A 12,828-nucleotide genomic window follows, 5' to 3' on the forward strand; every position below is an offset into this window, starting at 1 on the left:
CAGGTGTATTTCGAAGATTGACTGAAAGAAGTTAGTTCAAAAAAGAAACTTAAAGTCATTCTGTGAGATTCCACTGATAGCAAATCCTAAAGCAGTGCCAGCCTATTGCCACCAAAAGCTGTTAGGAAGGAGCAGAAGGGAGGGGCGACAGGAGCACGGGGATGCTGGGTGACCCTGGAAGATATCCTGCTGGGGGTGAGCCTCTCATGGATGGAATACATGGCAAACACACAGGGACGTTGTTCTATGGGCGATGCCTCAATGGAGATAGTGGTGTTTTGTGTTTGTTTTTCCCCCACTCGGCGATATTTAGGGGTTACAGTTACTCCTGGCTCTGCATTCAGGAATTACTGCTCTCAGTGCTCAGAGGATCATATAGGGTGCCAGGGATCAAAATCCGGGTCAGCTGCATGTAAAGCAAGTGCCCTCCCTGCTATGCTATTGCTCTGGCCCACAATGAAGCTACTGAACCAAAGCTCAGAGGACTGTTGAGTGGGCTGGGTTTGGGTGAGACAAAGCTGGTTCATAAGATCTTTCTGTGAGCACCTGGGAGATAGGAGCTTCAGTTGCCAGGCAACCGGGAGCAGGTGTTGAAAGGGAAAACAGCATCTTCCCTTTTCCTTTATTTTTTTTGTTTGTTTTTCGGGGATGTCACACCTGGTGGTGCTCAGCTCCAAGCCTGCTGTATTCAAAGCATGTGTCCCAGCACTTACAACTGTCTTCAAGTCCCTCCCTCCATATGGTAATTAGCACAGGAATTGGCAAGGCCTATTCAACACAACTAGGATTCTGTGGGCGGGGAGGGGCTCAGGGCCTCTGCCACTGTGCCTTTGCCCTGCTCAGCCAGAACTAACGACACTGGACCAGTGAGCTGCCTCGGGACCCTATAGACAAGCCTGTGGGAACATCTCTTTGTTTCTCCCTTATTCAACATCAGAGTTCAGGACTGGAGCAATTCTCCACTGGGGAGGCTTTTGCCTACAGGCGGCTAACCTGGGTTCAATTCCTGCTATCCTGTATGTTCCCCCTTGCACCTCCAGGACTGATTCCTGAGTGCCAAGCCAGGAATAATACATCCTGAGCACTGCTGGGTGTGACCTGTTCCCCTCCCCCTCAAAAAAAAAAATCAAGAGTACATGGATGGGTTACAGAATTCTTTTTGCTTTTATTGCTGTTTGTGTAGTTTTAGATTTGGGGCCACACCGGGGTGCTCTGGGGCCCCTTTGGGCCCCTGAGGTGCTGGGAGTTGAGGTCAGCCTCCAGTATGCAAAGTCTGTGCTCTGCCCTTGGAGCCACTGTCCCAGCCCCTCTTGCTTTGTTTGTTTACTGGGGAGAGGGCAGTGTTTCGGCACCCCACTGAGCAGTGCTCAGGGATTACTCTGGGCTCTGTGCATAAGTGACCCCTGGTGGTGCTGGGGAACCATCTGCGGTGTCCAGGGTCAGCTGTGTAGTGTGGCAAGTGCTTTAGCCAGAGTACGACCTCTCTGCCCGATATCCTTTCTCTTCTGAAGAGTCAATGGCTAGCTGGCATTGGAGGTTGGTGGGTGACTGGCAGATAGGGCAAAGAAGCTTAAAGTCACAGACAAGTACAGAACACGGTGTCAGGGCCAGAACATTGTGGGCATCTTCCCTGGACTGACTTGTGGGCTTGTGGCCCCCCTTTTGATGGGGGTAATACTTATCGTGTATATTGACAATTTGGTCATGTGATTTAAATACCCCTCCCTTCTCGTCAAAGAACAAACGTTGCTTGTTGCTTGATCTGGCTTTACTGAGTTGGGTAAAGGGAGGAGGCTGCAGGCAGGAGCTCTGACGGCTGAGTACTTGTTGTGCACGAAGGAGGCTCCCATTCCATCTTCCCAAGCACTCGGTCCTCCCCATTTGCTCCCCACGTCCCCAAGTCCCCTAGCATAACCAGGAGGGTCTCCTGAACAAGTCCCCCAGAGCATCTCCCTGCGTGGCCCCAATACAAAACAAAGGGAGGGTTCTACCTGGACTTGAATCTCGGCTCCAATACCCCCCAAACTGCAAGAACGACCCCACATTCATATCTCTAGAATGGCGACAATGACAGAAGCTACTACCTTGAAGAACCAAGGAACAGATACACTCGAGGCTAGAATAACACGCAATGAATATTGGCTCTTATTTGTTTCCCCTGACGCTGACATTTCTTACTTCTTTTTTAATCCATAGGCAGCTGTGCCCGAGGCTTACTCCTTGGCTCTGTGCTCAGGCTTCACTCCTGGGAGGGCTCAGGGGACCCTCAGCTGCGACTGGGATCAAACCCGGGTCCGCTGCTTATCTGACAAGCGCCCTGCCCCGTTGTCCTATCTCTTGGACCCCCACCAACATTTATTCTTGAGTCGTTTGTTCCCCGTTGCTCTGTCGGTTGGCATCTACGACACCGTGAGCCGCGTCAGCTGGTTCGCTAACGTGTCCCTCCCGGGGCCTGGTCCAGGGTCCGGCAGGCGACGCAGATGCTCAGCATCTGGGCTTGCAATAAATCGCTTTCTCATTCGAACGCACCCCGGGGATTCTGCCGGGCGCCCACCGCTACCCCCTGGCCCGGGCGGTGGGCGGCACCACCCAGCCCCTCACCCGCGTGGGCCAGGGGCCCGCCACGCCGAGGGACACGCCGCCAGAGGGGGGCGGGACGTGGCGGCCCCGAACGGGCAGCGCCCGGCAGCGCGCACCGCGGGCGGGGGCCGGCGGGTCGGGGTCCGAGCGGCGCGCCACGGGGGCGCCGCGCGGCCGCGAGGGGCGCGCGCCCGAGCCGCGGGGGCGGCGGGCGCGGCGGGCGCGGCGGGGGGCGCGCGGGTCCCCGTGCCGCCGCTGACGTGTCGCGCGCCCCTCCCCGCGCCCCGCCCCGGCGCCGCCCGCCGCCCGCCGGCCTCCGCGAACGCCGCGTCCCGGCTCCGACGCGGCCTCAACATGGCTGCGGCGCCGGGGCTGCTGCTGCCGCCGCTCCCGCCGCTGCCGCCGCTGCCGCCGCTGCCGCCGCTGCCGCCGCTGCTGCTGCTGCTGCCGCTGCTCGCGCCGCCCGCCGCGCCGCACTCGCCGGAGCCCGCGGGCCGCGGCCGCCGCTTCTCGGAGCACAAAGTCTGCGCCGACGCCGAGTGCAGCCGTGAGTGGCGGCGGGGGGCGCGGGGCGCGGGGGCGGCGCGGGGGCGCCCGGGCGCGGCGCTCCCACTTGTTGCCAGCGTCTTCTGGCTCCCGGGTCCGCCGAGGCGGGCGACTGCGGGAGGTTGGGGGTCCCCCCGCCCCCCCACTCCCCGGGGGACGGTCCCAACGTGCGCTCTCCCGGCGCCAGGGCCGCGGGCGTGCGCGCGCGGGCTGCCCACGCCGCCTCGCCGCGCGACCCCGTGGGGTGCGGCCCCGGGCAGAGGCGCCGGGGGCTCCCCGGGAGGCCGGGACCCCACCCCCCACCCCCTCCTGGGCGGGCTCCTTGGCCGTTCGCTTTCATCGGGGTTGGGAGGGCTTTGGAATGGGAATTGGAGTTTAGGTTTGGGACCCGGGACGCAGTGCCCCCCACGTCCCTCCAGCCCGCCACCACCTTCCCATCCCCGGGCCCTGCTTCGGTGCTGTCATGTGGGTTTGGAAGGGTTCCTTGCACAACGCATCCAGGCAGGCAGGGCAACGTGGAAGGCCCAAACCCACAGCTCTTTAAAGAGGCCGAGGAGCTGCAGGGACCCCTTGGGACCAGCGGCTCCCCTGCCGTGCGCAGGAAGTGGAATTGGTCCCTCCTTCCCGACGGGCAGTGGGCTGTGCGCGGCCGGAGACGCGAACTCGCGTGCAGAGATGATCAAGTAAATAATAAATACTCCAAAGGTTTTTTATAAGTCGAGCCAGATTTAGCCTTAGTCACTTGTTTTGTGGGAATCCTTTCCCATCTGTCTGTCTGGCCAAGAGCATCTTCCGGCATCCCGGTACCGAGACCAGCTTTGGGAAACGGCTGGGACCCAACCTACGCTCTAGAGATTCATAACTCACATTGATGTTAACGCAGACATAGGTTCCATCATTGAAGTTTATATCTGTACAACACTGTCAAAGAAAGGAACGAAAGTAGGGTGTGCTGTGTGTTCAAGCCATTCGAGGAGGTAAGTCTGAGGCTGATGTCAGTGAAATGCTACAGAAGTGGAACAGCCAGCACGGTGGCTTCTTTTCTCTGTTTCCCACGAGGCCGTCCCAAGTTATTAGGACCCGGGGCTGATCCTGCAAATGGTCATGCTTTGCTTTCAGGCACCTGCAGATGGGTTCCTCAAAACCACGTCCTAGAACTTGAGAAGTGGCATGTGTCCAAACAGATGTAACCACACAGGCAGCTGCTCACATGCTCTGGGCTGTGTGAGATTGTGCAAAGTGTCTAGTAAGGGCTCTGTGTGTGTGTGTGTGTGTGTGTGTGTGTGTTACATTGTCATTTTGATATGTATTTATGAATTTCAGAGCGATCTCTTCTATGGGGGAAACAAGAAAAACCTTGCCTTTTCCAGTTCCAGTAGAAATTCTGAAATTCTCCACCACCTTCAGCCTGGCTTCCCATCCAGCTTTTTTCTGAATTAAGATATTGACATGTATTAAAGTCATTAGATTTTAGGAGCCAGACAGGTAGTACAGCTGGTCAGGTGTGTGCCTTGCACATGGCTGACCTGATTGGATCCCTGGCACTTTATATGGTCCCCTGAACCAGTCAGGAATGATCCCTAAACCCTGAGCACTTATGGGTGTGGCTCAGAAACCAAAATCAAAACAACAAAATGAAACATTATGAAACCATTAGATTTTAGCTTCAGAATTCAATTAACCCTCTTCAGAGCTTTATACTTACTCTTCCCATACATAATTCAAGATAGGTTATGATGTCTTTATTGCTGGTTGTCTTCTAAAAAAAGTATTACTTTCCCTTCCTCCATTTCTCTGCTCTTTAACTATATTTGTGGTCTATTTCATCTTACATCGGAAATTGTTAGGGCCAGAGAGAACGTACAACAGGTTGGGTACTTGCCTTGCACGCAGCCGACCTGGGTTTCATCCCTGGCATGCCATATGGTTCTCCCAGAGCACTACCAGAAGTTCCTGAGCACAGAGCCAGGAGTAAGTCCTGAGCACCACTGGGTGTGACCCCAAAATAACCTTCCCCAAACCAACAACAGCAACGAAAAAACTGTATTTGCCCAATGCAAAGAAAAATACCACTTCTACCAGTTTCTAGGTTCACTGTGATTTTTTAAATCCTGCGTTTTAAGATCAGAGGTGTCTACTGAGCAATTCTCAGAGTTTTGATTACGTGCATTCTTGTTTGTTTTGTTTGCAGGCTCACCCAGTGCTGCTCAGGGCTTGCTTTTTGTCTTTGTGTTCAGGGATCACTGCTGGCGGGGCTGACGGGATCCTCTGCTGTGCCAAGGGTCAAACCCGGGCCTGCTGTGTATCCCGCAAGCCCCTTTCCCACTAGACTATGTCTTGGGCCTCGTATGTTTAATTTTGATGGTTTATAGAGGAGCCAAGATGATTTGATATCAGAAGATTGCTTTGTGATGTGGTTGGAGCCACATCAGGGCTGAGCTCATCCACTGTAGTGTATCCAGATAAGGAAAAGAGAGGACAACTTGGCCACAAACGAAGTTGACAGTGTTTACAGCTGTGAGGTTGTCATTCCCAGCACTTACAGATGCCGCCTTTTGGTGGTTCGTTCAAGTTAATTGACCCCATGGGGGTTCCTGGGCACTCGTTGTGGGTCTCTGTTCCCTCTAGATGTAGTCATGCTGAAGTCAGGTAACATATGTGCTTATATTTCACTAACTATAAAAGGAAAACCTCTGGTGATTATGAAACAAAAAGGTTGAGGAGGGAACCGAGAGTTTTACTGAGGCCAGCTCTGAGTGGTGGACACGTACTTTTTATCTCTTGGCTTTCTCCGGCAAGTGAATTAGGGTAGCGCTCCACGGTCCTCTCTGGAGAGCATGTCATGGTTTAGAACAGCAAACCTTTTTTTTTTTTTTTTGTAAGGAGGAATTTATTTATTTATTTTTATTAAATTACCATGAGATACAGTTACAGACTTACAAACTTTCGTTATTGCATTTCGGTCATACAATGGTTGAGCACCCATCCCTCTACTAGTGCCCATTCTCCACCACCAGTGTTCCCAGTATGCCTCCCACCACCCACACCCCTTCCCATGCACTGCCTCTGTGGCAGGCACATTTCCTCTTTCTCTCTCCTTTTGGGTGTATGGTTTGCAATAAAGGTACTAAGAGGCCGTCATGTTTGGTTCATAGTCTACTTTCAGCGCACATCTCCCATCACTCATGATCCCTCCAACCATCATTGACTTAGTGGTCCCTTCTCTATCACAGCTGCCTTTGTCTTCAGCAAGTAAGGCCAGTTTCCAAGTCGTGGTTCCATTCTCCAAGCACTTGTCTCAAATGTCTTTGGGTGTTAGTCTCCTATTATGTTACTTCATATTCCACAAATGAGTGCAGTCATCCTATGTCTGTACCTCTCTTTCTGACTCATTTCACTTAGCATGATGCTCTCCATGTCCATCCACTTACATACAACTTTCATGATTGAACAGCAAATGATAGAACATGATAGAACAGCAAACCTTTGCCCACTGGAGAAGCGAATGAATGGGAAGCGTGATTCCAGAGAGGGCCGGAGAAAGTTGCGTTTTTGATTCTCATGTTGCCTGATAAATCCATGTAAGTGGTGAAAGTCGATCCTCATTTGGTGTTCTTTTTCTCTCTTTAATATGTAGTGTTGATGTACCAGGGTGAAGCTCTTGAAGACTTCAAAGGCCCAGATTGTCGTTTTGTGAATTTCAAAAAAGGTGATTCAGTATTTGTCTACTATAAACTGACTGGGATATTGCCTGAAGTTTGGGCCGGAAGTGTAAGTTAAAATTTAACATATTTCATTTTCTAACTGTTCATTGGCATAATTAACATTGCATATATATGTTAATCAAGGTAGCTCTAGTTTATAACATTATATATATGAAACACTGTATATAAAACACTGCATATGTGTATATATATATGTATACATACATATATATCTTCAAATGTCTATTTCTTTTTCTTTTCTTTTGGGTCATACCCAGTGATGCTCGGGGGTTACCCTTGGTTCTACACTCAGGAATTACTCTTGGTGGTGCTCAGGGGACCATATGGGATGATGAGGATCGAATCTGGGTCTACCGCATACAAGGCAACTGCCTTACCTGCTTGTACTGTCACTCTGGCCCTCAAATGTGTATTTCTTTACTAGACACTCCACTGTGGTATCAATAATCCTGCACTCCAGTTCACTGGATGTCTCTGCCCTTTGCTTCCATCGTGCCGCCCCGCCATAGTAATCTCAGTTCTGCAACCAGAATTCAGCAGTTCATTTTGGTTTGTTTTTGTTCCTTTGTTAGGTTTCTTTATGTCTCACTTCGAGGGAAATCATCTGTCGTTTATGTATCTCCGTCCTTCTGATTGATCTTGCTTAGCTTAATTCTTTCCAGATTCCCGTTGTTGCAAATGTCAAATGGCATATTTCTTACGGTGGAGTCATACTCCGCTGTTATACTCCATATATACCACATCTTCTTAATCCACTCTTCTCTCCCTGGCCACCTCTATTGTGAGTGGAACTGAGGCGAGCCCGGGAGTTGTGGGTCTTCTAGGAGCGGGGCTCTTGTATTCTATGTATTGATGCTCAGGTGTGTTCTTGCTGGCTCTCACGGTAGATCAAGTTTCACTTTTTAGGTTTTGGGTGTTGGGGCCTCAGCTGGCTATGCCTAGCGCTTACTTCCAGCTCTCTGCTCAGGAATCCCTCCTGGTGATGCTCCTGGGACCATCTGTGGTTCTGGGATTGAACCAGGGTCGGTTGTGTGCAAGACCAGTGCGTTACATTCTGTCCTCTCTCTCCAGCCCCTGGTTTTAATTTTTTTCTTTTTTTTTTCTTATTCTTGGAACTCTCGGAACTCTGTTTTATTTCACAAAATCTTAAAGGTCCAGGCCAGGGAGTATCTGGGGCCTAGAGGGTCGGCTGGTACAGGCTGCCGGAGGAGAGGGACACCAGCCTGGCCCCAAAGCATGCCTGTGCCCTCGGCAGCTGAGCGATGCCACCACAGTGGTGGCGGGTGGCACAGGGCCTGTGGGGAGGGAGCCCACCAGGGGTGCTTGGGAAGGGTGTAAGGCGGCTCACAGGCAGACAGCACCATGGACCCCAGGCCTTGGTAAGGATGAGCAGTACTGAATGGTTCCATGTCAAGCCTGAGGCGACTCCCCACAGTCTGAAAAGCGTCCTTCCGCATGGCAGCAGCCGGTTCACCTGCCGGAAGGGAGGCCAGGCTGTCAACTCCTCATGCTTGCATCTGTGTCTAGACGTTTGGCACCTGCTTGTTTGGGAAGGTTGCCGGTCTAGGGATCAGGGGGAGGGCCTGGAGCAGATACTGTCCTGAAGAGTCTGAAGGCTCCAAACTCCAGGAGCTGCCTCAGCTCCAGGGCAGAGACTGGAAAGGAAGTGGTCACTGGTTTTAACTTTGCGAGGAGCTGATGCACAGTGTTCCATAGAGAGGGGGGAGAGGGACCAGTCCACATTCCCACTGCTCACTGCATGCTGGACTTGCCTTTCCTCCACAGTGTCACCACACTTATTTCTGGTCTTTCTGAACCAGGCCATTCTCATAGGCATGAAATAATTATTGTGGTTTGGACTTGCATTTCCCTGATCATAGTAATGCTACACATGTTTTTCATGTGGTCATTTGCCATTTTCTTTGGGAAAGTGTTTGTGTTCAGATAACCTTTGTGGGCCACACTCTGTGACACTCAGGAGCTACTTCTCGCTCTGTACTCGGGAATCACTCCTGGCAGTGCTCAGTGGGCCTTATGGAATGCTGGGGATTGAACCCGGGTCAGCCTCATGCAATGTACATGCCCTCCCTGCTGTACTATCTCTCAGACCCCTCCTGGGTTACTCTCGACTCTGCACTCAGGAATCACCCATGATAGGCTCGGGGGATCTTATATGCTGCCTGGAATTGAACCTGGGTCAGCCGCATGCAAGGCAATCAGTCACTCTACCTGCTCTATCATCCCTCTGGCCCAGTTTTAGCCCACTCTTCAGCTTCAGTGTCTGAAGAAAGAAGGATTCATGAGCACGTGGATTGGATCCTGTGAACCATGTGCGGGATGCTGCTTCAGGCGTTCATGAGGAAAGTTAGTTTCATGTGTGTGTTTTCTAAATTATCAACAGCGGTGAAAAACTGGCAGCTCTAGGGCTGGCCACTCAATTGTAGGTGCTGCTTTCAGTCTAGAGGAAAGTGTCACTGTCACTTTATTGCACATTACTGCTCGCTCTCCTCCTGGCTTGTGTTTGCAGTCTCTGTTCATCCTTTCTCCGCTTTTCAGACACCTGTTCCTGGAGATCCTTTCCTCGCTTCCCAGCTCTGTTCCTGGCCAGAGTTTCTCCACCCCCGCCCTTGTGCCTTGCTTGCAGTGATTGCACACATGCCCATCTCTGTTGGTCTCACGGTTGGGGTGCGCATTGTGGGCTATTCACACACAGGCGGGCTGTGGTGCTCCCCAGAGTGAGTTGTGGTGCTCATGGTGCTCACCAAGGGTCGTACTTCCTGGTCATGGTGTTTGTACCTTGTGGAGCTATGGAGCTGACAGGGATGGGGGTTGCGGGGAGCTGCATCCTTCTTTGGGGTGCTTTTATGCACCTACCTGCTGTGTGGCTGCAAATCTCCTTTGGGGCTGGGCATCAGAACAGCAGAGGTACCAGGCACACTTGGCACGGTTGCCAGGATCGTCTAGGTGCTAGGAGCATGGGGCAGCCCCGGGGAGGAAGCTCACCTCCCTGCATTGCAAGCCAGGCATTCAAGAACCCTGGCCTGGTCCCCTGCCCGTGTCTGGCTCCTTTCATGGGTACCTGAGATGAGTCTTGAACATGGACGAATGGATCAGCTTTGATGTTTGTAATGGAAGACTTGCCAGGAGTGGCCTGATTGAGAGATTCCATGAGGCGTGGCCTGTGTATTTACTTGAAGCACTAATAGTTCCTGTTGTCCCGAGGATGGTCCACCCTGAGAGAAACACCCAGTGCCAACTGCTGAATCTTCCACTCAGTCAAAGAGCAAACAGTAGAACAGGAGGCTTGAGAAGCTGCACTGGGCTGGTAGATTTGTGTGTGGAGTGCAGGTTCCTGGGTGGGAGTAGCAAAGGCTAATGCCCCACGTGTAAGCAGCAGCGCAGTAAATTAGCGTGTACATTGAAGAATAGATTGTTTCTTGTTGGCCTGCCTAGTAAAAGCTCTCAGTGGTCTTTCATCTTGGAAGTTATCCTTCCCCCTAGCCTTGAGGCTGCCTTTCTCTCACAGTGGGTAAGTATGAGCAACTGGGGAAGGAAACAGGACTCAGTTTCCCTTTTGTTATCACCAGTGCCTGTAACTGCCTTCACCTCTCGAAAGCCGGCCCCTCTGGTTTATTTATTTATTTATTTGGGGGCATTTATTTTTGGGCCACACCTGGCAATGATCAGGGCTTACTCCTAGCTCTGTACTCATGGATCAGTCCTGGTGGGCTTGGGGGACATATGGGATGCTGGGGATTGAACCCAGGTCAGCCGCTTGCAAGGGCAAGTGCCCTGCCTGCTGTACCTCTTCTGCCTGTCGCTGATCCTGTGGCCTGCCTGTCACTGCTTTCTGCTGCAGGTGGTGGGTGCCTTGTTTCAGATCCTAGAAGGTGAGAGCAGGGGATGGGGGGTGGGGAGGGCAGGGGGGTGGAGAAGGCCAAGAGCTCTGTTGTAAGGGCAGGCCACTGTCTTCCCTGTCTTCCTTTCAGACCCGTGGTACTTCTCTTTGCCCTGTTTGTGCCTATAGCAGAGTTCATTCCTTTATTTTATGTTGTTGTTATTATTATTCTTATTGGTATACCCAGTGGTGCTCAGGAGTTACTCCTGGCTCTGTGCTCAGGAAATGCTCCTCAGCAGTGCATGGGGGACCATATGGGATGCTGGGGGATTGAACCCCAGTTGGCTGAGTGCAAAGCAAACGCCCTACCCACTGAACTCTCTTGACCCACGACTATCAGAGTTCATTCCCTTGGAACAATGTGCTACTTCTGTTGTCAAATCAAAGCAACAGTTCCTTTGCAGAAACAAAATTACAAAGAATTACAAAGAAACAAAATTAAACCTAATGATAATTTCTAGCTCTGGACAGAATGGATTGAAACAATGTGCTGCTTCTGTTTTCAAATCCAAGCAACGGTTCCTTTGCAGGATGGAAATAAAATTAAACCTCATGATAATTTCTAGCTCTGGAACAAACAGAGCTCAAAGGGCAGAGCTCAGGCTCTGCATGCAGGTGGCCTGGTTCCAGCCCCGGCACAGAGCCAGGAGTTGCCCCTAAGCACTTGTGGGTGTGGTCCCCCCAAAAATCAGACCACACCAAAAAGATTATTTCCAGTGTGAAGGCCCATGATTTTGTAGCCTTTTTAAAATAAGAAACACGAAACCACCCATGCAAAAATAAGGAGTTTTAGATAACTTAGGTGGCCTTGGCAAATGCTATATGGAGATAAACATCTCTCCTTCAGATATATGATTTCTCTCTCTCTCTCTCTCTCTCTCTCTCTCTCTCTCTCTCTCTCTCTCTCTCCTCTCCCCCCCCCCCTCTCTCTCTCTCTCTCTCTCTCATATTAGCTTTCAAAGTGATTTTTTTTTTTTTTGCCTTTTTGGTCACACCTGGCGATGCACAGGGGTTAGTCCTGGCTCTGCACTCAGGAATTACTCCTGGCGGTGCTCGGGGGACCATATGGGATGCTGGGAATCGAACCTGGGTCGGCTGTGTGCAAGGCCCTACCCACTGTGCTATTGCTCCAGCCCCTCAAAGTGATATTTTTGGGGAGAGGGAAGGATCCACACCCCAGGGGTCCTTATGGGCACTCCTGGCTGTGTTTGGCAGCCTGTTCCGTTTCCGGGGCCCATTCCATTCTGGGGTCGTGCCTGGGCCTGCTCGTGCAGAGCATGTGCTCCAGCTCGTTGAATGATCTCTTCTGCCCCTCAAAGTGATTCTTTTTCATAGGTTTCCCCCCCCCTTGGGGAGAGCAGCACACTCAGGGCTGGGGGGCTCCTCCCAGCAGTGCTCAGGCGCTGCTCCTACAGTGCTGGTGACATTACCCAGGATCCCTATGAGCAGAGCCGAGTCGACCTCTTAGTACCCTCTCTGGCCCCTTGAAGTGATTCCCTCCCCCAAACCCAACCCAGGTCAGCCCAGGCAAGGCTAGGCCATACGCACCATACTATAACTCGCACGGGTCCTTCTCTTTCCTAGTTTTTGTCATGCTGGTTTTGTTTTGTTTTGCTTTTGTTGCTTTTACTTTCGGTCTCTTAGAGTTTCAGACTTGACCTGCCAGTGTGGCTGTTTTCATTGTCCCTTCTTATCTAATCTCCAGGGCCATATTCTGCTGCTAACACAGCTCTTAGGTGGTTTCAGATTATAAGGAGCCTCTGTAATGAGGCTATTTTAGGAGTTGGTGATAAGATAGTCTTTCCCCCTTTTTGTGTGTTAGTATCTCCCCTATCTCCCCGTCTGTGCCCAGGGAAGAGATCTCCCTTTGAGACTCATGCTAATAAAAGACAAGGGACTATCCCAAAGGGAAATATTCTGGATCCCTTAGCTACTAGCATGGGGATACGTGGGATTAATTTCTATAGAGGCTTACTTTGATTGAGACTAAAAAATGAAGCCTGGTGTCAATTGTTATGAATTTGTTGTCTCTCTAAGTATTTGAAAATCTGTGCATGAAAAAGCTAGTCCAAACTTGTT

At 51.6% G+C, this 12,828-nt stretch overlaps 1 protein-coding gene across 2 annotated transcripts in view; it reads left to right on the forward strand.

Moving 5' to 3' along the window:
• The first annotated feature begins 2,866 nt into the window (after positions 1-2,866).
• MIA3 (MIA SH3 domain ER export factor 3) overlaps positions 2,867-12,828 on the forward strand; it is a 42,280-nt gene continuing 32,318 nt past the window's right edge. For both annotated transcript variants that reach the window (XM_055144567.1, XM_055144568.1), the window contains exons 1-2: positions 2,867-3,127; positions 6,764-6,897. In XM_055144567.1, coding sequence (XP_055000542.1) covers positions 2,935-3,127; positions 6,764-6,897 — 327 coding nt within the window. In that variant the 5' untranslated portion in view covers positions 2,867-2,934. The remainder of the gene's footprint in view (positions 3,128-6,763; positions 6,898-12,828) is intronic.

The sequence above is a fragment of the Sorex araneus genome, chromosome 7, assembly GCF_027595985.1.
Source record: "Sorex araneus isolate mSorAra2 chromosome 7, mSorAra2.pri, whole genome shotgun sequence".
In the NCBI taxonomy this organism is placed as follows: domain Eukaryota; kingdom Metazoa; phylum Chordata; class Mammalia; order Eulipotyphla; family Soricidae; genus Sorex; species Sorex araneus.